The sequence below is a fragment of the Elephas maximus genome, chromosome 19 (genome assembly GCF_024166365.1).
Source record: "Elephas maximus indicus isolate mEleMax1 chromosome 19, mEleMax1 primary haplotype, whole genome shotgun sequence".
Classification (NCBI taxonomy): Eukaryota; Metazoa; Chordata; class Mammalia; order Proboscidea; family Elephantidae; genus Elephas; species Elephas maximus.
The window spans coordinates 45,648,422-45,672,278 of NC_064837.1; the positions used below are offsets into that span (position 1 = coordinate 45,648,422).

The 23,857-nt window shown below is 52.7% G+C and overlaps 1 protein-coding gene across 4 annotated transcripts; it reads left to right on the plus strand.

Annotated features, from left to right (window-relative positions):
• Positions 1-495: 495 nt before the first annotated feature.
• On the plus strand, positions 496-15,006 carry OSBPL7 (oxysterol binding protein like 7). Of its 4 annotated transcripts, XM_049860811.1 has the most exons (22): positions 2,000-2,082; positions 2,191-2,316; positions 2,503-2,556; positions 3,196-3,309; positions 3,655-3,765; positions 3,883-4,000; positions 4,689-4,792; positions 5,158-5,250; positions 5,336-5,468; positions 5,546-5,640; positions 5,800-5,895; positions 6,918-7,055; positions 7,549-7,642; positions 8,249-8,496; positions 8,678-8,815; positions 11,536-11,599; positions 11,691-11,769; positions 12,869-13,013; positions 13,123-13,267; positions 13,354-13,480; positions 13,678-13,800; positions 13,963-15,006. In XM_049860811.1, the coding sequence occupies exons 1-22, from the start codon at positions 2,008-2,010 to the stop codon at positions 14,069-14,071; spliced, it is 2,529 nt and encodes an 842-aa protein (XP_049716768.1). In that variant the 5' UTR covers positions 2,000-2,007; the 3' UTR covers positions 14,072-15,006. The 4 variants fall into 4 exon arrangements, 3 of the variants coding, with proteins under 3 accessions (XP_049716769.1, XP_049716768.1, XP_049716767.1); XM_049860812.1 differs by lacking the exon at positions 2,000-2,082 and adding an exon at positions 496-632 and having other exon boundaries at positions 13,678-14,056; XR_007514156.1 differs by lacking the exon at positions 13,963-15,006 and having other exon boundaries at positions 13,398-13,480; positions 13,678-13,766.
• Positions 15,007-23,857: the final 8,851 nt, after the last annotated feature.

The following is a 23,857-nucleotide window of genomic DNA, read 5'->3' on the forward strand; positions in this document are numbered from 1 at the left end:
CCCTGACCTGGTGGGTTGTCACCCCCACAAGCAGTCTCAGTGGAGGCTCTGGGTGTTCTCATGTTCTGACTGCGCTGCTGACTGGGACTCTTGGCACTGTCTCTTGCGGTCTCAGCAGGGGCATCCTATCCCTTCCCCATCAACCTGATATGTTTGCTGGCTCCAAATTTTACCATCTATTTTCAGAGAGGGAAGGCTAATTAAGGAAATGGCCTTGGGCACTAACTGGGGTCATGGCCACCATAGTCTGAATAAATCCTTTACCACCATTGGCTTGAGGCCAGCAGCTCCCGGTCTCCCCTGCTTTACCTGGAACAAGGCCCAGTGGGGGTGGTTTCCCCACTCCAGAGCCAGATCAGTGCTGGGGGAGCCTGCTCAGCCTTGAGTCCTCCGGGGAGCAGGGGGGCAGAGCTGAGCGGCCGACTGGCACTGGGCGGGAGGAGGGGACAACGGAGGGGGAGGTGGGGAGATCCGGCTGGAGGGGAGGCTCCAACGTCTCCTTCCTTCCTGGTTCCTGCAGCAGCTGCTGCCACTGCTCAGCTCTGCTAGGAGGGAGTCAGTGACTCAGAGACGGTGACTCAGAGGCGGAGCAGAGCGCGGGCCAAGGAGCACTGGCGTCCATGGACCCTGGGGTAAGGGGTCGTGCGGCACAGCCGACATCCCCCAAAGGCGCCCACCTGAAGCTGGGCAGGTCTGCGCCTTCAGAGCTGGGGTGGAAATGGAGGTGGGGAGGGCTACTCACCTGCCACCTCGGTGCCCATCCTCTTCCTGACACAGCCTCCACCTCCACCCACAAGCAGTGAGGGGCTAGGCTTCCCCCAGGGCCAGGAAAAGGCCACAGAGACACCGCTACAGCAGAAGAGTTTTGGAACTTTCAGTGGCCAAAGGCAGGAGTTTCCCCCGGGCCAGCCTCTGGCAGCGGTGGCCACTCTGCCCTGACCTCCCAAACTCCTCTACTCCATCGTGTCCCTGTCCCTTCCCAGTCTTGCTTCTCGAGTGCTTGCTGGCTCCAGAAGGTGATATGAGCTTCCTCCCCAACCTTGGGCTGCCTCACCCCTCCAGTGCCCTCCCCCAGCTCACACACACACAGCCTCCTGCATTATTGATGATCCTTGGAGCCGGGATGGCCAGGGCTGGTGCCAGGGCCGTGGGCACTGCTGTGGGACCTGTGCCGACTCCGCATGCTCTGGGCCACCTCCTCTCCCGCCCACAGTGCTTCCATTGGCCCAGTCCCCTGCTCTCTCCCAGTGGGTGGTACTTCTCAGGAGCCCCTCGGACTGGGAGAGTAGAAAGGGGATGACAAGGCTTTGGAGGACTGAGGGTCCAGGTGGGAATCTGGGGAGAGGCTTGGTGGGAGGAGACACAGGAAAAAACAGGGGCTGCCTCAGGCCTCAGTTTCCTCCTGCAGAAAATGGGAGTGCAAGGACAAGAGGACATGGAGACCAACTGGTGGGGAGTTGGGGTGAAGGAGTTGGGGGGACTCTGCAGGGTGACCATGACAGAGGCATCTCCAGGCAGTGGTGGGGCCGTGGGTGGTCCTAATATACAGACAGCCAGACTGAGATCTTGCTTGCCCTGTCTCTGACTCCCTCTGTCCTTTCTTGGAGCCTCTTCCTTCCCTTGCCTCCCATGCCTCACCTCTGAACACTCCCAGGGTATCCTCCCAAGAAAGCTCTGCATATTTCCTGGAGCCCTGGAGTATGTGCTGAAGGTGGGGCTGGGTGAACTTTTGGCTGCTTTCTCAGCACCAGCTGCAACCCTGTTCATCTCCCAGTGCAGTGGCTAGAGGGGGAGGGTGTGGGTCAGGGCAGGGTAGGGCCAGAGGTGAGAGGCTGGCAGGTGAGCTCTTATCCCAGAGGTGCTGGGGGTGAGAAGGCTGAAGGCGATAGCAGAGTCTGAGCTAATGAGGCCTCTCTCTTCCTTCAAGGGGCCCCTCAGGACAAGGTGATGTCCTTCCCCTTCAGCCCTGCTCTACATCCTCAGCAGAGAGTGGCCTCTCCCTTCTCCATGGACTTCCAAGAGAGGGACCCTCCCTCCCTGGCCGAGAGCACTCAGTCTTCAAAGCCCAGCAGTACCCAGCAGGTCTGGGGGTAGGAGAGCAGGCAGTGTGGGCCCTGGCTTGGCCCAAAGGAAGGGGACGATGTGGTGGCCTCATCAGCCACTCACCATCCTCTCTGTCCTGGACTGCAGGCCTCAGAGCTGTGGGAAGTTGTGGAGGAGCCTCGGGGCAGGCTGGAGACAGAGGTTATCAAGCCTGAGAGGCAGGAAGGCCACCTGCTCAAGAAGAGGAAGTGGCCCCTGAAGGGCTGGCACAAGGTAGGGTGGGCAGGATGAGGGGAGGAGTCTGACATGGGGGTGGGATAGGAATGGTGGAGGAGGCTACTGGGCAGTACAGGGTGTTTGTGTTCGAAAAGAAGAAAAATATGTGTTGTGGTTGCTCTCTTCCCCACACCCTTTCCTCTCTGCCTCCTGGGCTCCTGCTGTTCCTGGGCAATGTCACAGAGATACTTTGTGCTCGAGGATGGGATCCTGCACTATGCAACTACTCGGCAAGATGTGAGTCAGGGCCTTGGCTCGGGGCTGAGGGAAGAGTCTGGCCCCCAAAGGCCCTGGCAGGCAGGGGGCTGCTGGGGCAGACAGCAGAGTCTGAATCCCAGTTACACCATTTGAGGGAGGTGTGATGTTGGGCAAATGACTTCCCTGGGCCTCAGCTTCCTCATCTCTGAGACGGGAGAGTGCGAGTCCGTGTCTATAGAGTGGTCATGTTATGCGAGATAATACACATGAGGCTCTGTGGACAGTGGATGGCACAAAAATGTCCCGAAGAAACGGGAGCTTTATTATCCTCATCCTTGCCCCCATACTCATGCTGGGAACCAGGAACTGAGGGCTAGACTCCTGGGTTCTCTCTAAGAGCACTTCAGCCTTGCAGGTTCCTGAGTGTGGGGGTATTTTTCCTTGCTTTAAAAAAAAAAAAAATTATTTTTTTCTGTGTCTCCCTAGAGCTTAGGATGTGACTTGAGATAGCAGGGTGTTCTGTACACAGTGGGATGATTGACAGGTTCCCGCCAATACTGTGACTTGGGGATGAGGGTGAGCCTGCTGCATGACTCTTGAGTCTCAGGGAGATAGTGGCTCATGGCCCTAGGAGCCTAAAACCATCCCCTTTTCCTACCCACCAACTCCCCATCCCAGATCACCAAGGGTAAGCTCCATGGCTCCATTGATGTGCGACTGTCTGTCATGTCCATCAACAAAAAGGCCCAGCGCATTGACCTGGACACTGAAGACAACATCTACCACCTCAAGGTGACATCCTGGGAGCCAGGGAGTGTGACTTCGCCCCCAGGCTGGCAGAGGAACTGCCGCATGCAGGAGAGGGGCTGGGGCTGAGGGGCTGTGGGCTGTCCCTGACTTTGACAAGAAGGAAATTCCACTGCATAAAACAACCAATGATAGATGAACCTGCCCGGTTGATTGTTATGTGGCACAGAGCTGAGGGCAAGCTGTGCTCGGCCTGCCTGCCAGTGGGCTTTGGCAAGCTGGGGGCTGTAGGGAGAGGCCCTGCTTGCCTGGAGACAGAGCCCTGACATCTTGCCCCTGGAAAGCAGTCCCTCCTTCCATGTATCCCTCCCTCTCTCCTCTCTTCTGCAGATCAAATCCCAGGAACTGTTCCAGAGCTGGGTGGCCCAGCTGCGTGCCCACCGCCTGGCCCAGCGCCTAGACTCGCCCTGCGGCCCGCTACCCAGCACCGCTCACCGGAAGGTCAGATGGGCCCTGGGGTGGGGACAGATGAAGTGGTGGTTGGGGTGGTGGCTGTGGGGAACGGTGAGGCCCAGGGAGGCAGGCACTGGCCTTCCTGACGCTCAACTCACCCCCTAGGTTGCTGGTGGCCAGCTTCCAACAGCAGGTAGCACCTCGGCCCTTCCTGGAATTGGACCTCGGGAGAAGGTGTCTTCCTGGCTGAGGGACAGCGATGGGCTAGACCGCTGCTCCCATGGTAAGGGGCTGGCCCAGTGTCTCTGTGGGCAGGGCCACACTGTCAGGTATAGGTACATCGGCAGTCACAAAGTGGGGACATGTTACCTCTATCCCTGCCTTTGGGGAGCCCCTGTCTGATGGAAACAGCCTCTGCCTCTAAGCTGGTCAGTTGGCTCAGACTTTGCCCTGGGGAGCCCCCGTCTTACAAAGGAGAGTGGGGCTCAGGCCCTCCGCCTATAGACGGACTGGACACGGGGCAAGGACTCACAGAAAAGAAGATACTGGATGGCAACACAGGGGCTGGCAGGTGGTCCTGAGGAGTGCAGCTAGGGAAGGGATGTGCCCTAGAATCATGGCTCCTGGAGTAGGGACTATATGTTGACCTGGGAGAAGGAAGTGCAAACCAAGTAGAGAGAGGGATGGAGTGCACCCTCCACCTGTGTGAGGTAGCAGAGCTAAGGTGTGATCTGGGGCCAAAGAGAGGATTTGGATTTGGCTGCAGGCTCTCCCAGGAAACCAGGTGAGGCCAAACTAAGGGGTGGGCATTGGGAACCACTTTGGGCTCATGAGTGGGCGAGGGGAAGGCACTGTCAGGATTTCGATGGCTGCCAGGTGAAATCTTTGGAGGAGGAAGGAAGCTGAGAGACAGACTTGGGTTGCCCCGGCTGGCGTTGGGACAGGGACTTCCTCGTTCGCTTTCCCCTCAGAGCTCTCTGAGTGTCAGGGGAAGCTCCAGGAACTACACAGACTTCTCCAGAGCTTGGAGTCCCTGCACCGGATCCCCTCAGCCCCTGTGATCCCCACACACCAGGTAAAGCCGGGAGGAGGCAGGTCCTGCCCCGGGCTCTCTCCCACTTGCTGCCTTCATCCCCATCGCTTGTCTGGGACGGGTCCCTGGCCCTCCCTCGGTCACGCAGTTTCCTGAGAGCCACCACCTGCCTAGTTGCCTCTCTGCCCCTTGTCCAAACTCCCTTTGGAGCAGCTCCTTCCCCCTGTGCCCTGCATCTGCCACTGAGTCGGTCTTCTTCCTCTGGGGTGTCACTTGTCCCCAGCGCCTGGCCCGGGCTGTCGCTCCCTCTGCCCTCCTCTGGGCTGTCTGCCTTTCTCCTGGGCTGTGACGGGTGCTGCCTCTTCCCCCCACCCTGAGAGTGGAAGTCCCCACACCTGACTTGCCAGGCCTCCGTGACGACTGAGAGACCCAAGAAGGGGAAACGGACCAGCCGCATGTGGTGCACGCAGAGCTTCGCCAAGGACGACACCATTGGCCGGGTGAGGTGGGGCCTGAGCCCCAAGTTGCTGGGGTGGGGTGGCCTGAAGGAGGATGACCCCTTAGAACCCTCGCCTTCCCCTACAGGTTGGTCGTCTCCACGGCTCTGTTCCCAACCTGTCTCGCTACCTGGAGTCCCGGGACCCCTCAGGCCCTCGTGGGCTGCCACCCCCAGACTACGCCCATCTGCAGCGCAGTTTCTGGGCCCTGGCCCAGAAGGGTAAGTGCGTGCTGGAGGGGCAGTGAGGGTGGGCAGGAGGGAGGGGGTGAGTCTGATGGCCTGCCATGTCCATCCAGTGCACAGCTCCCTCAGCAGCGTGCTGGCCGCCCTCACTGCTGAACGGGACCGACTGAGGGACCTGCCCCCAGGCTCAGAGCTCTCAAGGATGGCGGTGAGGCTAGGGGAACAGCTGGCAGTGGAAGGAGAGGGCTGGAGGCCTGGGGGCTGAGAGCAGACCTGGGCTAAAGGCGGGAGGCCTGGCAGAGGCTATCTCTGCAGGTGGGGAGACCTTGCACCTCCTGGCACCCTGTCCCCTCACCTCTCCCTGCAGGTCTCCGAGGCCCCAGCTGGCCAGAGGCGCCTCCACTCGCTGTCCATCTCTTCGGACACCACCGCGGAATCCTTCAGTTCTCTCAACCCCGAGGAGGTGAGGAGCCAGCGGGCTGTGGGGCTGTTTCTCCTGGGCCTTCTTCCTGAAGCAGGAGCGATGGCCCCCAGGGGCGGGACAAGGTTGGTTTCCAGCCCTGAAGCAGAGCCCACAAATCCCAGCTCCACCCACTTCACATAACATCATCACCTTCAGCAGCAGCATCTTGCTCAGTCCTCAACCATGTGCTGCATGCTTTTACTGCTAATTCAGAGTCCTATGAGGCAGTTAGGGAGCCCTAGTGGTGCAGTGGTTAAAGCACTCAGCTGCGAACCAAAAGTTTTGTGATTCGAACTCATCAGCCGCTCCACAGGAGAAAGATGTGGCAGTTTGCTCCCATAAAGATTTACTACCTGGGAAGCCCTGTGGGGCAGTTCTGCTCTGTTCTACAGGGTCGCCGTGAGTCGGAATCGACTCGACGGCCGTAGATTTGGTTTTGGTTTGGATGAGGCAGTTGTTCTTATGCTTAAGTTTATAGTCCAGGAAACTGAGACTCAAATTGTCTAATGAATGGGCCCAAGCTCCCGTAGTTATGGGTTGGGGAGACGCTCTAGAATCAATCCCTAGAGTTAGGACTTCTGAGCACAGGCTCTGGGGCCGTCCTCTGTAGGCCGTCCTCCATGCCTCCACTACATGCCAGTTTTGCCACCCTGAACCACAGTGTCCTCGTCTGCAAAACAGGAGTAATGGGGGTAATAACTACACCCACCTCATCAGGTGGTTGTGAGGACTGAATGAGGTAACACGTGCAAAGGACCTGGAGCAGACTCGGAGTCAGTGCTCAGGAAGTGTAAGCAGTTATGGAACCTGAGTCCCCTTACTCACAGGCTGGTGTTCATTCCACTACTGTCGTTCCCCCTCGGCTCCCTCTGCCCCTTCCTCCAGCTCACAGGCAGGTGTCCCCCTCAGGCTGTGAAAGTGCCCAGCTGTGCTGCTCTCTGAGGGGAATTGTCAGGCAGGGGACGCTCTGCCGACTCTCCCGTTGCAGCTCTGGGGCCTCACCACCCATCTGGTTCCCACAGCAAGAAGCTCTGTACATGAAGGGGCGGGAGCTGACCCCCCAGCTGTCCCAGAGCAGCATCCTGTCCCTTGCTGATTCCCACACAGAGTTCTTCGATGCCTGCGAGGTCCTCCTCTCTGCCAGCTCTTCTGAGAATGAGGTAAAGGAGGAGACAGTGAGAGGGAAGGGACCTGGGAACATAGAGTGAGGTCCAGAGAGACTAGAATCTATAGGTTCTGAGTCCTAACTGCCTCAGCCACTATCCGTGGGAACACATTGAAACCTGCAGAGCCTGTGGGGCCCTGCTCAGAAATCTCCCAGTTTGACATACGTTATCCCCTTTGGGTTCTCCAGAAACTGCTGCCTCGACTCCAACCCCAGTCATCCTCCTGTGACCTTGTTTCCACCTCAGCACTCCCCTGACTCCCAAACCCTGAGTCTTAGTCAGTCTTCAACGACCCTTCTCTTTGTATCCTGCTAAGTCCCTGTGCTTCCTCCCACCAATCATAGGGCCAGGCCCTCCCCCTGCAAGGTGGCCAGGCACACTCTGTGATGCCAGGCCTCTTGGGCATGCCTTAGGCCTCAGACTCCCCAAATACTGCCCAGCTGCCCGGGGGCACAGTCTGCCCGGCCTGTCATCTGTCCTGGCCCAGGGCTCAGAGGAGGAGGAGTCGTGTACCAGTGAAATCACCACCAGCCTGTCCGAGGGGGTGCTGGACCTCAGGGGAACTGAGCGCTGTCAGAAAGGTGCCAGCCGGGCGCGGACAGAGAGGGCTGGGGGTGGTAGAGAAAGGCGGTGTTATCCGTGGCCCAGGCCCCATGGGGAGGCAGTCCCTTGTGGATTTGGGTGCTGACCCTGGAGGTGACCCCAGAAATAAGGAAGGCGTAGGTGTGAGTTGGGGAATGTTCCAGGAGTGGATCCAGGGAAGGGTCAGGGTCAGGCCTGGGAGAGAGCTGACCCTCCAGGAGGCTGGGAGGCTCGCATTGGGATTCCACTTGACCACTTTTTAGCTGCGTGGCTTTGGACTTGTCATTTGACTTCTTGGAGTCTGTTTCCCCATCTGTAAAATGGGCCGAATAATCTGTATCCCGGTGCCTGTTTCTGTGTTTATGGGAGGGTACAGAAGGCTATGGTGGGGCCTGGGGACAGCTCCTGGGACGTGGGATTCCGGCAGTGGGAACTGTTCTCCCAGTCCCCGGAGGAGCTGGGTAAGAAGGCTGGGGCCTGGGAACATGTACATATATGAGCACCTCAGGAGGTTTGGAGGCAGCTCGGCCTGGACTCGCATGTGGGCTGTGCGTCTGGGATGCCGGTGCCCAGAGGGAGAGTAACGAGGCTGGGCTGGGCCCCAGCGGGCTGTGTTCCAGGGAGAGCTGCGGGGCCGCCCCGCCGCCGCTGCCTGCCAGCGGCCAGCGGGCCCGGGACCGACGTGAGCCTGTGGAACATCCTGCGCAACAACATCGGCAAAGACCTCTCGAAGGTGTCAATGCCTGTGCAGCTCAACGAGCCGCTCAACACTCTGCAGCGGCTCTGTGAGGAGCTCGAATACAGCAGCCTCCTGGACCAGGCCAGCCACATGGCCGACCCCTGCGAGCGCATGGTACCTGCCCCCAGGCCCCCAGCTCCCAGGATAGCCTGGCTGGGCTATTCCACTTGCTACTGAAGGTCCGCCCCAGGTCCCCAGACCTTGCTCACAGTAGGGCAGGTCCCTTCTCCTGGACCTGCCTTCTCTAGGCTGTGTCCCCTGCTCAGTGGCGTTCTTCCTGCCCCTCCCCCTGCAGGTGTACATTGCAGCTTTCGCTGTCTCTGCCTATTCTTCCACGTACCACCGAGCGGGCTGCAAGCCCTTCAACCCTGTCCTGGGGGAGACCTATGAGTGTGAGCGGCCTGACCGCGGCTTCCGCTTCATCAGTGAGCAGGTATGGGCCCCGAGAGCCGAGGGCTGGCTCATAGGTGCTGGGGCAGGGAAGGAGCTGGGCTTCAGGGAGGGGAAGCTGGGGGCCAGAGGGCCCAGGGTGTGGGGGAGGGAGAATGGGGCAGTCTGCTCTGTGCCAGGCGCTGTGCCACGTGCTGGGAGCTCCAGCTTATTGCCCAGACAGAATTGTTGAAACAAGGAGTTACTGTCCCATGTCCTAAGGGTCTAGAGGCAGGATCATGGAAGTCAGTAGGAGGTTATTCAACTCTCCCTGGGAAGGCATGCTCTAGGGGCAAGGCTGGAGCTAAGTCTTGCAGGATGAATAGGAGTTGGCCAGGAGTACCAGGGGGTGGGGAGAACGGGATGCTCCAGACAGGAGAGAGGAATGGAGAGGAGAGGGCGTGTCTGGGAAGAGTTAGAGATGTGGCTGGAGGACAAGGCAGGGCCCGACACCGAGGAGCCTGTGGGTGAAGGTAAAGAGGTGGTTGTTTTTGATTCTGAAGGCCATGGGGAGTCACTGGAGGATTTTCAGCAACAGAGTGACAGGCCCAGAGCTGCACTTTACAGAGAACACTCAGGCAGTGTGTGGAGATGGGTTGGAGAGGCCATTAGGAGACTACTTCAGTCAATGCTGTGAGAGCATTGAGGGCTTGCACTTAGGCCAGGGCCACGGATTAGGTGGACTTGGATTCAGGAGATACTGATGTTACCCTGGGCGGGACCCAGTGGTCAACAGGTGTGCTTGTGTAGGGGGATAGGGGATGTGGCTAACGAGAGGGAGATGTCTGGAGTGGCCTCGATTTTCTGGTTGCGTGGGTGGTAGCGGTGCCTTTTAGCCAGATAGAGAGTATGTGAAAGAGGTAATTGAATTAGGGAGACACATTGTCCATGTTGGGTTTGACTTCCAAGGGGAGGTGTCCTGTAGGCTCTGGGTTATGTGGGCCTGGGGCTCCTCAGGAGTACTGGGTGGAGCTAACCAGTCAGGGGAGTCCCAAGTTTAGATGGTGGGAGAACTCATGGACTCCTCACAGGAGGGTGTCTGGGGAGGAGGGCAGATGGAAGGTGGGGGAGTGAGGGAGGGGAGCATCGCAAGGAGGAAGATTACCACAGTGGGGGAAGGAAGGAAAGAGGGAGAGAGGATGGTCCCCCAGACTTAGCCTGTGGAGGGGTGGGGGTGTCATTGGCTTCCTGGCCAGGGAGGTGTCAGAGATGGGATGAGGCAGAGGCTGGGTTACAGTGGGTGTGGAGAAAAATGAAGATAAATGAAGCAAACAAAAATGTAGATAATTTTCAAAGAATTTTACCATAAGGGAAGAGGAGAGAGAGAGGGTGGCAGCTAGAAGGGCATAAAAGGTTGCATTTTGTTGTCGTTTAGACCTCAAATGTTTTTGAAAATACAGCAAAAACTCCACACAGTTCAATAGTGTGCACAATAGAAAATAAGTCTCCCTCCCACTTTGGCCCTCCGAGGGGACTACAGCTACGAGTTTTTGTGATTCCTCCCAGAAATGTTTATGCAGATGCATGCCAAGATGGGCAGGTGTAGAAAGGGAAGGTTTACTATTTTTTACTTCAGGAGAAACAGGAAATATTTCTATTCTGAGAGAAAGAGAACTATAAAGGGAGAGCCTAATTGTCCAGAAGAGAGAGAGGGATGGAAGAGAGAGGGCTTGTGGAGGGGGAATGGGATGGGGGAGGGGAGAAAGAGGAGAGGACCCTGACCTGGAAGCAGTAAGTTTCCAGGTGGCAAAGGTAGCTTAGGAGGCCGGAAGTGGAAGGGGTTGCATCTTCCTTTCCGTTTTCCTGTGATTGCAGGGCGATGTGGTTTGAAGGAAACAGAGCCTTTTAGGAGTGGGTGAGGCCTGGGTCTGGGCCCTCACAGGAGGATTGCTGGGTGATGCTGAGGGCCCATATGCAGATACTATGTAGAATGAGAAGTTTCACTGTGTGTGTGTGTATGTGTGTGTGTGTGTGTGCGTGTGTGTGTGTATACACCTGCATGCATATGTACTATAGTTTGGTGGCAGGAGGAGGTGTATGTATTTGGGCTGAAGAGCTGTAGCCCAGGAAGGGCATAGAAGAGGCAGGTACTGGGGATTTCCTGGGTGAGTGGTGGGAGAAGGTTGCTGAGGGTACTGGTGGCTGATATGATGGGTCTAGGCTGGGAGGGAAGGACATGAAGCCAGGATGGGGCTGACAGGCTGTGAGGAAGTGGAGCAGTTGTGGAGCTGGAAGTCTTGGCCAGAGCCAGGGCAGTCAGGGAATCCGGAGAGAGGCAAGGAGGGTAGCTGTGAGATGTTGACATTGAAATTCCGGATGTGGTGGTGTTCTAGCCGAAAACAAGGCTGAATTTTCAAGGGGGTGGTGTGGAAGCTGCAGGGGAGGTGATGGTGAGGGAAGAGGGGAGGGTGGGTTTCAGGCAGGGCCTATGACACGGTTAGGGGAGTCTGTAGGCTTGAGCAGGGTTCTGAAGGGCACCACAGGCAGGTTGGCAGGAGGGCTCCAAAGGGGAGCGAGTGAGAAGGGACAGCATGAAGGTCTGTGGGGAAAAGAGGATTACTGGTGGGTTGGAATCTGGGTGGCAGCCAAGGCTGTAGGCAGAGAGACCTGGTTTGCAGGGGAACTGGGGTCGAGGGTAAGGGTTTTGGGGGGTCTTGGAGGTCAGGAGCAGACCCTAAGGTCCTCAGGGGCAGCCTCAAGAGAGTGTCTTCTCTGTGCACCAAGGTGTCCCACCACCCTCCCATCTCAGCATGCCACGCAGAGTCTGAGAACTTCATCTTCTGGCAAGGTGAGGAGTGGGGTGGGGTGGATCTGGGTGCAGGGCAGATGGGGGAGGGACTGGAACACCCTCTGCTGTTCCCCCTCCCTCCTCCATGCAGACATGAAGTGGAAGAACAAGTTCTGGGGCAAATCCCTGGAGATCGTGCCAGTGGGGACAGTCAATGTCAGCCTGCCCAGGTGTGTATCCTGAGCTCTCAGCAGCCAGGCTCAGCTCACAGGTGATGGGGTGGTGCAGGGGAGGGTGGACAGACTAGAAAGGGCTGGCCTGAGGCTCACTGGGGTAGAGCAAAGTCTGCACGTTTTACACCTATATTCACAGCTGTTGTTGTTGTTAGTTGCCACCATGTTGATTCTGACTCGTGGCAACCCCATGGGTGCAAAGTAGAACTGCTCCAGGGTTTTCAAGGCTGTGACCTTTAGGAAGAAGTTTGCCAGGCCTTATTTTCAAGGCGTCTCTGTGTGGGTTTGAACCACCAACCTTTTGGTTAATAGACCAGCATTCAACTGTGTGCACCACCCAGGGACTCCGATGTTCACAGCAACTGCTGGTGAAACTCTTAGAATGGAAGGGCCCTTGGAGGTCATCTAATTCAGTGGCTTTCATACTTTTTGGACCATTGCTCACAGAAATACATCTGATACTTCAAGACGGCACACACACACACAAACACACGCTGAAACCTAAATTGATTTCAGGGCTAATGGGTCACAAGCCACATTCGAAAACATCTAGCTCATTTTACAGGTTCGGGGGACTGAAGCCAGAGAGGAAAAGGGGCTTAGCCAAGTGTTCTGGGAATTAGCTAGAAGGAAGTCAGTGTAGTGGGTAGGAGAGAGCCTGGATTTGGAGTCAGAAGTCAGGTGAGAGTCTTGATTCTGCCACTTAGTGGTTATGCCAGCCAAGAAAAGACTCGGTCCCTCAGAGCACTGAGTCTGTTCATCAATAAAATAGGAGTAATAAATAATACCCAATAGAAGTAAGGATTAAACATGGTAATGTCCATGAACGTATCTACCCTAGTCCCTGGTACCCAAGGGCAGGGACCACGTCTATGGTTTTATCCCCATCCCTTAGGCACGCATAGCTGTATAAATGAATCCAAACATGTGAATTGAATACATTCTGGGAAGGGGGCTCTGCTTTATAGATATAAGTCATTCTTCATGGGACAGCCAGAACCAGGGCCCCAGGTTCTTTCCATAGCCTCATGCAGCCCGCTCCAGCGAGACAGGCACTCCGTGACTCGGGGTGCCCTTCATGCCCTGTCTTTCCCAGGTTTGGGGACCACTTTGAGTGGAACAAGGTGACGTCCTGCATCCACAACATCCTGAGTGGCCAGCGCTGGATCGAGCACTATGGGGAGGTGCTCATCCGGAACACCCAGGACAGCTCCTGCCACTGCAAGATCACCTTCTGCAAGGTGGGCACGCTGCACACACCTGGCCAGCTGCCCCAGCAGCCCCTGCTTCTGGAGGTCACCCTGGGTGAGGGGGGACACCTTTCTAAGCCCCCTGCCTCCCCCACCCCAGGCCAAGTACTGGAGCTCCAACATCCACGAGGTACAGGGTGCTGTGTTCAGCAGGAGTGGCCGCGTCCTCCACCGGCTCTTTGGGAAGTGGCATGAGGGACTGTACCGGGGACCTCCACCGAGTGGTCGGTGCATTTGGAAACCCAGTAAGTGGGGTTGTCAGGGAGGGCTGGACAGGGGGAGGGGAGCTACGGCACAGTCCACCTGCCCCAGCCCCATGCCTTCCCCCCAGACTCCATGCCCCCAGACCATGAGCGCAACTTCGGCTTCACTCAGTTTGCCTTGGAGCTGAATGAGCTGACAACAGAGCTGAAGCGGTCACTGCCCTCCACTGACACGCGGCTCCGGCCAGACCAGAGGTCAGTGCCAGCAGGGGCCGCACTACAGCACTGTGCTTGCTCCCTCCTCCAAGGAGCTGGGACAATGCCCTTCCTACAATGAGGTGCCTCTGGGAAATGGGGCCTGATTAGGGGACGGGCCTGGGCCGGGAACAAAGGCCTTGGCTTTGGGGCCCCTGAGGGTGGGCGGCTCTGCTGACTGCATTCTGAACCCTCAGGTACCTGGAGGAGGGGAACATACAGGCCGCCGAGGCGCAGAAGAGAAGGATCGAGCAGCTACAGCGAGACAGGCGCAAAGTGATGGAGGAGAACAACATTGTCCACCAGGCTCGCTTCTTCAGGTGCCTCCGCCTCCCTCTCTGCCCTGCGTCCCTCTACAGCCCAGGCTCCCCTGCCTCCTTCGCTTTGACCCCTTCCTGTTTTGAGTGGGGGCACGCAGTGGGAGACAGCATGCCAGGACCCTGAGGCTCGCCTTCCCTTCCATCCTGCTGTCTTCCCTCCAGGCGGCAGACGGACAGCAGTGGGAAGGAGTGGTGGGTCACCAACAACACGTACTGGAGGCTGCGGGCTGAGCCCGGCTACGGGAACCTAGATGGGGCTGTGCTCTGGTAGCCCTGGCCCCAGGGACAGGAGGCTCGGCTCCATACTCCTTCTGCCTCCACCTCCCACTACAGACCCTTGGGCAAGGCCAGGCTCCTCTGCTCTCACTGTCCTGGAGACCAAAGAGGCAGCCGTGGCTCTGGCCGTCTCCCCTCAGCTGGCTGGAGGGGCTGCATCTCAGCCCAGCCCCCACCCCGTGGTTTGGGGTGGGAGGCAGAAGTTGTGGTCCCCAGTCTCTTTGCCCCAGACAACTGGCATGTAAGACCCTTCTCGCTCTGTCATCCCTCGGCCTATCCTTCTTGGGGTGCTTGGGGGAGACTCCAGGCTTCCCGGGATCTGTTCCCCATTTCAGTGCCTTCCTAGGACATGGGGGACCCCTTGCTGCTCCCCAGGCTTCCTATGCCCAGGGTTCTGGATGGGCTGTGAGTCTGGAGTGCGTGAAGGAGAGGAGCTGGCTTTTTCTTCCACCCCTGCCCCCCTGTCGTGTCACCAGGACCTCCTCCCCTCTGCCCTGCCCTGCAGGGCCTCCTCCAGCTCCCTTAGTTCTGGAAATCCCTGCTGTCCTACCGGATCCCTTTCCCAAACTGCAAGATGCCTGCAGCTTTCAGCTCCCCATCCTCAAGTGACATCCTTCATCCTCAGCTCAGAGATCCTCCAGAGTGGACAAAGCCTCTCCAAGATTGGGGAGTGGACTAGGCAGACAGGGCATCTGGCTGAGACCCACCAGAAGGGAGTGAGTGCATTTGAGAGTGTGAGTTTGTGTAAGAGTGTGTGTGTGTGTGTGTGTGTATGTACCAGGTACTGTTCGCAGGCGAGCAGGATTCCTTAATGTAGCCAGGACCCCCCTGTTGGATGTCCACCACCATTGCTGCTCATTTTCTCACAGTCTGGCTCTGATTAAGGTGAATCGCTCTGACATTCCAAGCTCCAATAAAGACTGTCCCAGACTCTGACCTGTGCCCAGTCATTTAAAAGTACATGTTCTCAAGCTGGGTGGAAGGCCCATAGCCACCCACTTACCTGAGCTAAAAGCCGACATCACCTTCCTTCTCCCTTACTCCTACATTCTGTCACTGCTACCTCAGCCACCTCTCAGCTCTGGCCCTTTCTCTCCATTGCACCTGACTTAGGCTGGGTCCTTAGCAACCCTTGCCTGGACCATTGCAGTAGCCTCCCAGCTGGCTGCCAGTTACATCCACGGTAAGGCTGGCGTTTAGGGGGAGATTTTAAAAGAGAAAATATGACACCACATGCTGCTTAAGATATATCCATTTCTTCCGAGTGCCTAGAGGCCAGAAAATGCTTTACAGGGTCTGTGTCCTCCTCCTGGGCACAGAGTGCTATTTTCTGACCCCCTGGTTCAATGGCCACCCAGGATTGTCTGTCAGGTCTCTGCCCATCCCTGCCCCCAAAGATCATTAAGTGTTCAAGAAAGGGTTGGGGAGGGGAGGAACTGGAAGAAGAAAGGAAGGCAGGAAAGGACAAGCTGTAATTTCTCGCCACTCCACCCTCCCAATGCGTAGGGGGAGTTCAAATCCCAGCTTTGTTAGCTGGGTGATCGTGGTCAAGTTGTCTTACATTTCTGTACCTAGACTTCCTTCCCTTATTCGGTTTCTCTTGTGTCTTAAATGAGATTGCACATGAAGTGTCCAGCTCCTTATTTTGTTATTTTCTCTTAGCTCTCCGCCCCATCCCCTGTATCCACAGGGCCTCCAGTACCTGCTGTGGTTTGATGGGTGTCCCAAGAGGAAGTCATGCTTTTTATGGGAAGTGGTGGAGTGGCAAGAACAGATGAGACCCCTGAGCTACACCAGCCCTTCCAAACCTAGTCCTTTCTTCTTCCCTCTCCCCCAGCCCTGGGGGAAGAGCAGGGTCCACATTTTCACAGTTTATTTATGGAGAGCGTTACAGTGAAGACAAACACACTTGTCTTGACACCACGTATCAGAAATAACCTCAACCAATTCCAGAAAAAGCCAAAGCTTGCACACACTCAGAATCTTTTTAAAAGTGTGCACTCTTCTCTGCTGCTCCACTCGGGACACCATAGAACTTGACTGACCAGCCCCTCTGGCCAGTCCCTTTTTAGATGGGACCCTCTGGTTCCAGCATGGGCAGAAAAGAGAGGAGACTTAGTCCTCTCCCCCAGGGCCCATCTCTATGCCCCTCAGTGGTCAAGAAGGGCAGCACAGAATTCAGGGACCCCATAGGCTGGCCTGGGACGGATTTGCTCACCCAATGGCCTGTTCCTGGTACAGACACTTAATGAGACCAACCAAAAAAACCGAACAGACTACGCGGCCTAAAAGAATCAGAGACTAACCCATCCCGATTCTCCTCACACCCTCGTTTTCTCCTCATGTCTTTCCTGAGAAAGGGCCACTAGGATCAGGCTCTGCTACCTGACTGACCCTCCCCCACCACGCCTCCCCAGTCAAGGAGCCCAGGAGTGGGGAGTTTCTGCCCCATCAGCCTCAGACACACTACAGAAAACCCGGCTAAAAGAGCCTAGAATATTCTGGAAGGGCAGGAAGTCCTAGGCTGCAAAGATGAAGCTTGAAGGGGCAAAAATGGGCCCCTGTCCCCAGGCATCGCCTTCAGCGAACGTTCCCGACGTGCCTGCAGCGCAAGCGCGAATGTAGACGACCAGCTTCCCAGGAGCAGCAGGCACACAGCCAGGGGCCGCCAGGCCCCGCGCGCTCGGGTGCAGTTGACCTGACGACCGCAAGGCGGACCCCGAGGACCAGAGACGCCTCAGCGCGGGGTCTCGGGAGTGGGGGAGTGGGGGAGTGGAGGGGTGGGGGGGATCGTGTGCGCCGTCCCCTGGGTCTCGTCTGCCTGTGGTGGCCGGGCTCGGGGCCCGCAGTGAAGGCGCGGGGTTCGCAGCCGTGCTCGGACTCAATCACCTGCGCTGGAGGAAAACCACTGGGATGAGGGAGGGAGGACTAAGACCCTGGCTCTGTGCGGAGGAGGCACCCGGAGTATCTACCATCTCCCTCCTGGCACGCATATGCGGGAACCCCCTCCCCAAATACCTGCGGGACCTGGGATTGTGACCCTAAGCTGCACCTCTCCCTGCAGAGAGTAGACCATAAGCACCCAGTTCTGGAGATGTGTGAGATGTGTCCTGGGAGGCCGCTGAATGGCAAAGAGCGGCAAGGGATTGAGGAAAAGAGATGTGGAAGCAGAGACGTTTGAAGGCAGAAATACTTTGGGACCCCTTATCATGGAGAGGAGTCCCTGGGTGGTGCAGATGATTGGCTACTAACCTGAAGGATGGCATTGGAACACACCCAGATGTGCTTCCAAAGGGTCACCCACCCAACCCAGTGCCCTCGAGTCGATTCCCACTCATAGCGCCCTATAGGACAGAGTAGAACTGCCCCATAGAGTTTCCAAGGAGCGCCTGGAGGATTCAAACTGCCCACCCTTTGGTTAGCAGCCATAGCACTTAACCACTAGGCCACCAGGGTTTCCCCAAAAGGTCACCGTCAAGAAAAATCTGTGGAGCACAGTTCTATTCTGAAACACATGGGGTTGCCATGAGTTAAAATCTACCCTTCCACAAACTTTTTTTTTTTATTATTTAGTATTTCTAGAGTGAGTATAATTAGATACATGCATGCTGTTTGCCAGAATTGCTATGGGTGACTTTTCCCAGGATTTTCTCAATCTTTACTTGAGAATTGTTATGAACTTTCCCTCAAATTAAGTTTTAGGTCCCCACCGGTCCAGTGAAACAGAAGTCTCTGTGGTGTCAGGATGGGGCTGGACCTACTGTCTTACTGAAACGCTTGTCTCTATGGTTTTCTGTCTATTGAAACTGCTGCCTGTGTCCTGCTTCCCATGACTGGGTTCCCGTCAGTCTGACTTCTGCTTTAAGTGGGTGTGGTGGCTGAGCTGGGATCTTCCCTGCTGCTGCTGCAGCCCTCCAGAAAGTAGGTGCTTCCTGAGTCATAGTAAGTTACCTCCAGTAATGTCATGTCAGGTCAAGGAAATGCCTCGTCTCATGAAGGCAAGAAGACTTCCATTTGTGTGGTCCATCTTTTTCTACAAACCTATGTGCAGCTTTTGCGTGCCATTGATCTGAACCTCCACAGAGGCTTCTGTTGGGTGGCCCACCTCTCTAGAGGATTTTGCTCCTATAAACCCACTGCCGTCGAGTCGATTCTGACTCATAGCGATGCTGCAGGACAGAGTAGAACTGCCCCATAGAGTTTCCAAGGAGTGCCTTGTGCGTTTGAACTGCCGACTTTTTGGTTAGCAGCTGTAGCACTGAACAACTATGCCACCAGGGTTTCCTTTGCTCCTACAGTAAGTAGCAAATACTTGATATGTTAGAATCGTCTCTCTTTCTTCTTAGTCATTTGTAGGAGTTCTTCATATATTCTAAATACTAGTCCTTTGTTGGATATTTGTCAAAATCTTCTGTCATCATGTAGCTTGTCTTTTCACTGGATGAATGGTGTTTTTCTGACAAAGAGAAGTTCTTAATCGTAATGTAGCCCAATTTATAATTTCTTCCTTTATATTTAACCCTTTGAGGGTCCTATTTAAGCAATATTGCATCCTCTAAAATCAAGAAGATATTGTCCTATGCTTTCTTCTAAAATATTTATTATTTTAAGTGTGGTCAATGATGGAGAAATTGGAACCCACATGCATTGCTGGTAGGAATGTAAATGGTGCACCTGCTGTGGAAAACAGTTTGGCAGATCCTCAAAAAGTTAGAAATAGAATTAGTTTATGACCCAGGAATTCTATTTTTATGTATATACCCGAAAGAATTGAAAGCAGGGACTCAAACAGGCACTTGATCACCAGTGTTCATAGCAGCATTATTCACAATAGCCCAAAGAAGGAAACAATCTTCATCAACAAATGAATGGATAAACAAAATGTGGTACAGGTGGTCCCCAGGTTACCAATGTCCAACTTAAGTACTTAGGTAGTTACGAGCCAACCCCCCTCCCGTAAAGCTTATTATATTAAAAACTCAAGGTACATGAATGGTTCATAATAACAAACCAGCGCAACCTTGCAACATGCATCAAAACATTATTACTACCAACTGTTCTGACAGGGATCACAATAGAGGGTCCTGTACAGAGCGGGAGAAAAATGTAGAACAAAATTTAAATTCACCAGATAAAAGACCAGACTTGCTGGTCTGACAGAGACTGGAGAAACCCCAAAAAGTATGGCTCCCAGACACCCTTTTAACTCAGTACTGAAGTCACTCCCAAGGTTCACCCTTCAGCCAAAGATTAGACAGGTTTACAGGGCAAACAATAACACACATGAGGAACGTGCTATGTAATTCAATCATGTATACTAGACTAAATGGGTACACCAGCCCCAAAGCAAAGATGAGAAGGCAGGAAGGGACAGGAAAACTGGACAAATGAAAACAGGGAACCCAGGGTGGGGAAGGGGAGAGTGTTGACACATTGTGAGTTGGCAACTAATGTCACAAAACAATTTGTGTATTGTTTAATGAGAAACTAATTTCCTCACCAGATGGAATACACAGGAATCAAATCGATGACATCTGTGGAAAGAGATGATGGAAAAGCTCAATATTATCAGTCAGAACAAGGCCAGGGGCTGACTGCGAATCAGACCATCACTTACTCATATGCAAGTTTAAGTTGAAACTGAAGAAAATTAGAACAAGTCCACGAGAGCCAAAGTATGACCTTGAATATATCCCACCTTAATTTAGGAACCATCTCAAGAATAGATTTGATATGTTGAACACTAATGACCAAAGACCAGACGAGTTGTGGAAGGATATCACACATGAAGAAAGAAAGGGGTCATTAAAAAGACGGGAGAGAAAGAAAAGACCTAAATGGATGTCAGAAGAGACTCTGAAACTTGCTCTTGAATGTCGAATAGCTAGAGCAAAAGGAAAAAATCATAAAATAAAAGAGTTAAACAGATTTCAAAGGGTGGTTGGAGAAGACAAACTAATGTATTATGATGACGTGTGCAAAGACCTGGAGATAGAAAACCAAAAGGAAAGAACACGCTCAGCATTTCTCAAGCTAAAAGAACTGAAGAAAAAATTCAAGCCTTGAGTTGCAATACTGAAGGATTCTACAGGGAAAATATAAAACGAAGCAGGAAGCACCAAAAGAAGATGGAAGGAATATACAGAGTCATTATGCCAAAAAGAATTTGTCGAGGTTCAACCATTTCAGGAGGTAGCAAATGATCAGGAACCAATGGTACTCAAGGAAGAAGTCCAAGCTGTACTGAAGGCATGGGCAAAAAACAAGGCTCTGGGAATTGAGGTAATATCATTTGAGATTTTTCAACAAACGGATGCAGCGCTGGAAGTACTCACTCATCTATGCCAAGAAATTTGGAAGACAGCTACGTGGCCAATTGACTGGAAGAGATCCATATTTGTGCCTATTCCCAAGAAAGGTGAGCCAACCAAATGTGGAAATTAATAAACAATATCACTAATATCACATGTGAGCAAAGTTTTGCTGAAGATCATTCAAAAACGGCTGTAGCAGTATATCGACAGGGAACTGCCAGAAATTCAAGACGGATTCAGAAGAGGATGTGGAACCAGGGATAACATTGCTGATGTCAGATGGATCCTGGCTGAAAGCAGAGAATGCAAGGAAGATGTTTACCTATATTTTATTGACTATACTAAGACATTTAACTGTGTGGATCATAACAAATTATGGTTAACATTTCAGAGAATGGGAATTCTGGAGCACTTAATTGTGCTCATGAGGAATCTGTATATGGATCAAGAGGCAGTGCTTCAAACAGAACAAGAGGATACTGCATGGTTTAAAGTCAGGAAAGGTGTGCTTCAGGGTTGTATCCTCTCACCATACCTATTCAATCTGTATGCTGAGCAAATAACCTGAGCAGCTGGACTATATGAAGAAGAACAGGCATCAGGATTGGAGGAAGACTCACTAACAACCTGTGTTATGCAGATAACACAACCTTGCTTGCTGAAAGTGAAGAGGACTTGAAGCACTTACTGATGAAGATCAAAGACCACAGCCTTCAGTATGGGTTTCACCTCAACATAAAGAAAACAAAAATCCTCACAACTGGACCAATAAGCAATATCATGATAAATGGAGAAAAGATTGAGGTTGTCAAGGATTTCATTTTACTTGGATCCACAATCAACACTCATGGAAGCAGTAGTCAAGAAATGAAAAGTCGAATTTCATTGGACAAATCTGCTGCAAAAGACCTCTTTAAAGTGTTGAAAAGCAAAGATGTCACCTTGAGGACTAAGGTGCACCTGACCCAAACCATGGTGTTTTCAATCACCTCACATGCATGCAAAAGCTGGACAATGGATAAGGAAGATGGAAGAAGAATTGACGCCTTTGAATTGTGGTGTTGGAGAAGAATATTGAATATACAGTAGACTGCCAAAAGAATGAACAAATCTGTCTTGGAAGAAGTACGACCAGAATACTCCTTAGAAGCAACGATGGCGACACTATGTTTCACATACTTTGGACATGTCATCAGGAGGGACCAGTCCCTGGAGAAGGACATCATGCTTGGTAAAGTAGAGGGTCATCAAAAGAGGAAGACCCTCAACGAGATAGATAGACACAGTGGCTGTAACAATGGGCTCAAGCACAGCAACAGTTGTGAGGATGGCGTAGGACCTGGCAGTGTTTTGTTCTGTTGTGCATAATCAACGGCACCTAACAACAACAACAATTTGCTCTGTAAACTTTCACCTAAAGCACAATAAAAAAAATATATTATTACTGTATTATTATGTTAAGACATGTTAGTGTATCTGGAAGTGTTTCATGTTTTTTATGTGTAGAAAGTACACTGTATACTATATACTAAGACAATCATTTGACTGACATTAGATACGAACTGTACCTAACTGTTCCAACTTATGTACAAATTAGACTTAAAGACAGACTTAGGAGTGAAACTAGTTTGTAACCTGGGAACTGCCTGTGTAAACATACAATGGAATATTATGCTGCCATAAAAAGGAATGAAATTCTGATACATGCTACAACATAAATAAATCTTGAAGACATCTGCTAAGTGAAATAAGCTGGACACAAAAGGATAAATATTATGCAATTCCACTTATATGAGGTAACTTGTTGTTATCAGGTGCCGTTGAGTCAGTTCCGGCCCATAGTGACAACATAACAAAACACTTCCCAGTCCTGTGCCATCCTCACAATCACTGCTATGTTTGAGCCCACTGTTGTAGCCACTATATCAATCCATCTTGTTGAGGGTCTTCCTCTTTTTCAATGACCTTACCAAGCGTGATGCCCTTCTCCAGGGACTGGTCCCCCTGATAACATGTCCAAAGTAAGTGAGATAAAATCTCACCATCCTTGCTTCCAAGGAGCACTCTACTGTACTTTTGCAAGACAGACTTGTTCATTCTTCTGGCAGTCCATGGTATATTCAATATTCTATGAGGTACCTAGAATAGGCTAATTCATAGAGACAGAAAGCAGAATGGAGGTTACCAAGGGTTGAGGGAGGGTGTAGTAATAGGGGATTATTGTTTAATGGTATCTTAGTTATCTAGTGCTGCTATAACAGAAATATCACAAGGGGATGACTTTAACAAAGAGAAATTTATTTCTTCACAGTAAAGTAGGCTAAAAGTCCAAATTCAGGGTGTCAGCTCCAGAGAAAGGCTTTCTCTTTCTGTTGGCCTTCTCATCAGTCTTCCCCTGGACTGGAAGCTTCTCTGCACAAAGGACGCGCTCTGCTACTGGCACTGCTTTCTTGGTGGTATGAGGTCCCCCCTCTCTGTTCACTTCCCTTTCTTTTTATCTCTTGAGAGATAAAAGGTGGTGCAGGCCACATCCCAGGGAAACTCCCTTTACATTGAATCAGGGATATGATCTTAGTAAGGGTGTTACAATCTCACCCTAATCCTCTTTAACATAAAAATTACAATCTCAAAATGGAGGACAACCACAGAATACTGGGAATCTTGGCCCAGCCAAATTGATACACACATTTTGGGGGGACATAATTCAATCCATGACAAATAGTATTTTCAACAGCTTCATATGCATGTGAAAGCTGGACAATGAATAAGGAAGACTGAGGAAGAATTGATGCATTAAAATTTTGGTGTTGGCGAAGAATATTGAATATACCATGGACTGCCAGAAGAACAAACAAATCTGTCTTCGAAGAAGTACAGCCAGAATGCTCCTTAGAAGTGAGGATGGCCAGACTTCGTCTCACTTACTTTGGACATTTTATCAGGAAGGACCAGTCCCTGGAGAAGGACATCATGCTTGGTAAAGTAGAGAGGGTCAGTGAAAAACAGGAAGACCCTCGACAAGACGGACTGACACACTGGCTGCAACAATGGGCTCAAACATAGCAATGATTGTGAGGATGGCACAGGACCAGGCAACGTTCTGTTATGTTATACATAGTGTCGCTATGAGTTAGAACCCACTCCATAGCACCAAACAACAGCATTGTTTAATGGGTATAGAGTTTCTGTTTGGGATGATTTAAAAAATCTGGAAATAGATAGCAGTGATAGTTATACAACATTTTGAATGTCCTTAACACCACTGAATTGTATACTGAAAAATGGTTAAAATGGTAGATTTTATTATGTATATTTTACCACAATAGAGGAAAAAAAAACTGCTATTGGAAAATGTAGCATGATTCTGGCAAAACAGTCACACTGATTTGTCAAATAGCAGCAGAGAAAATATTTTCTTATTAAAATTCTGAATAAAAAAAAAACAACACACAGATAATGAAGACAAA

Coding starts and splice junctions, on each gene's coding strand:
- OSBPL7 (XM_049860810.1), top strand. CDS start 2,008: ATGGACTTCCAAGAGAGGGACCCTCCCTCCCTGGCCGAGAGCACTCAG. Junction 3,310..3,654: donor ACAACATCTACCACCTCAAG/GTGACATCCTGG, acceptor TCTCTTCTGCAG/ATCAAATCCCAGGAACTGTT. Junction 13,268..13,353: donor TCGGTGCATTTGGAAACCCA/GTAAGTGGGGTT, acceptor CCTTCCCCCCAG/ACTCCATGCCCCCAGACCAT.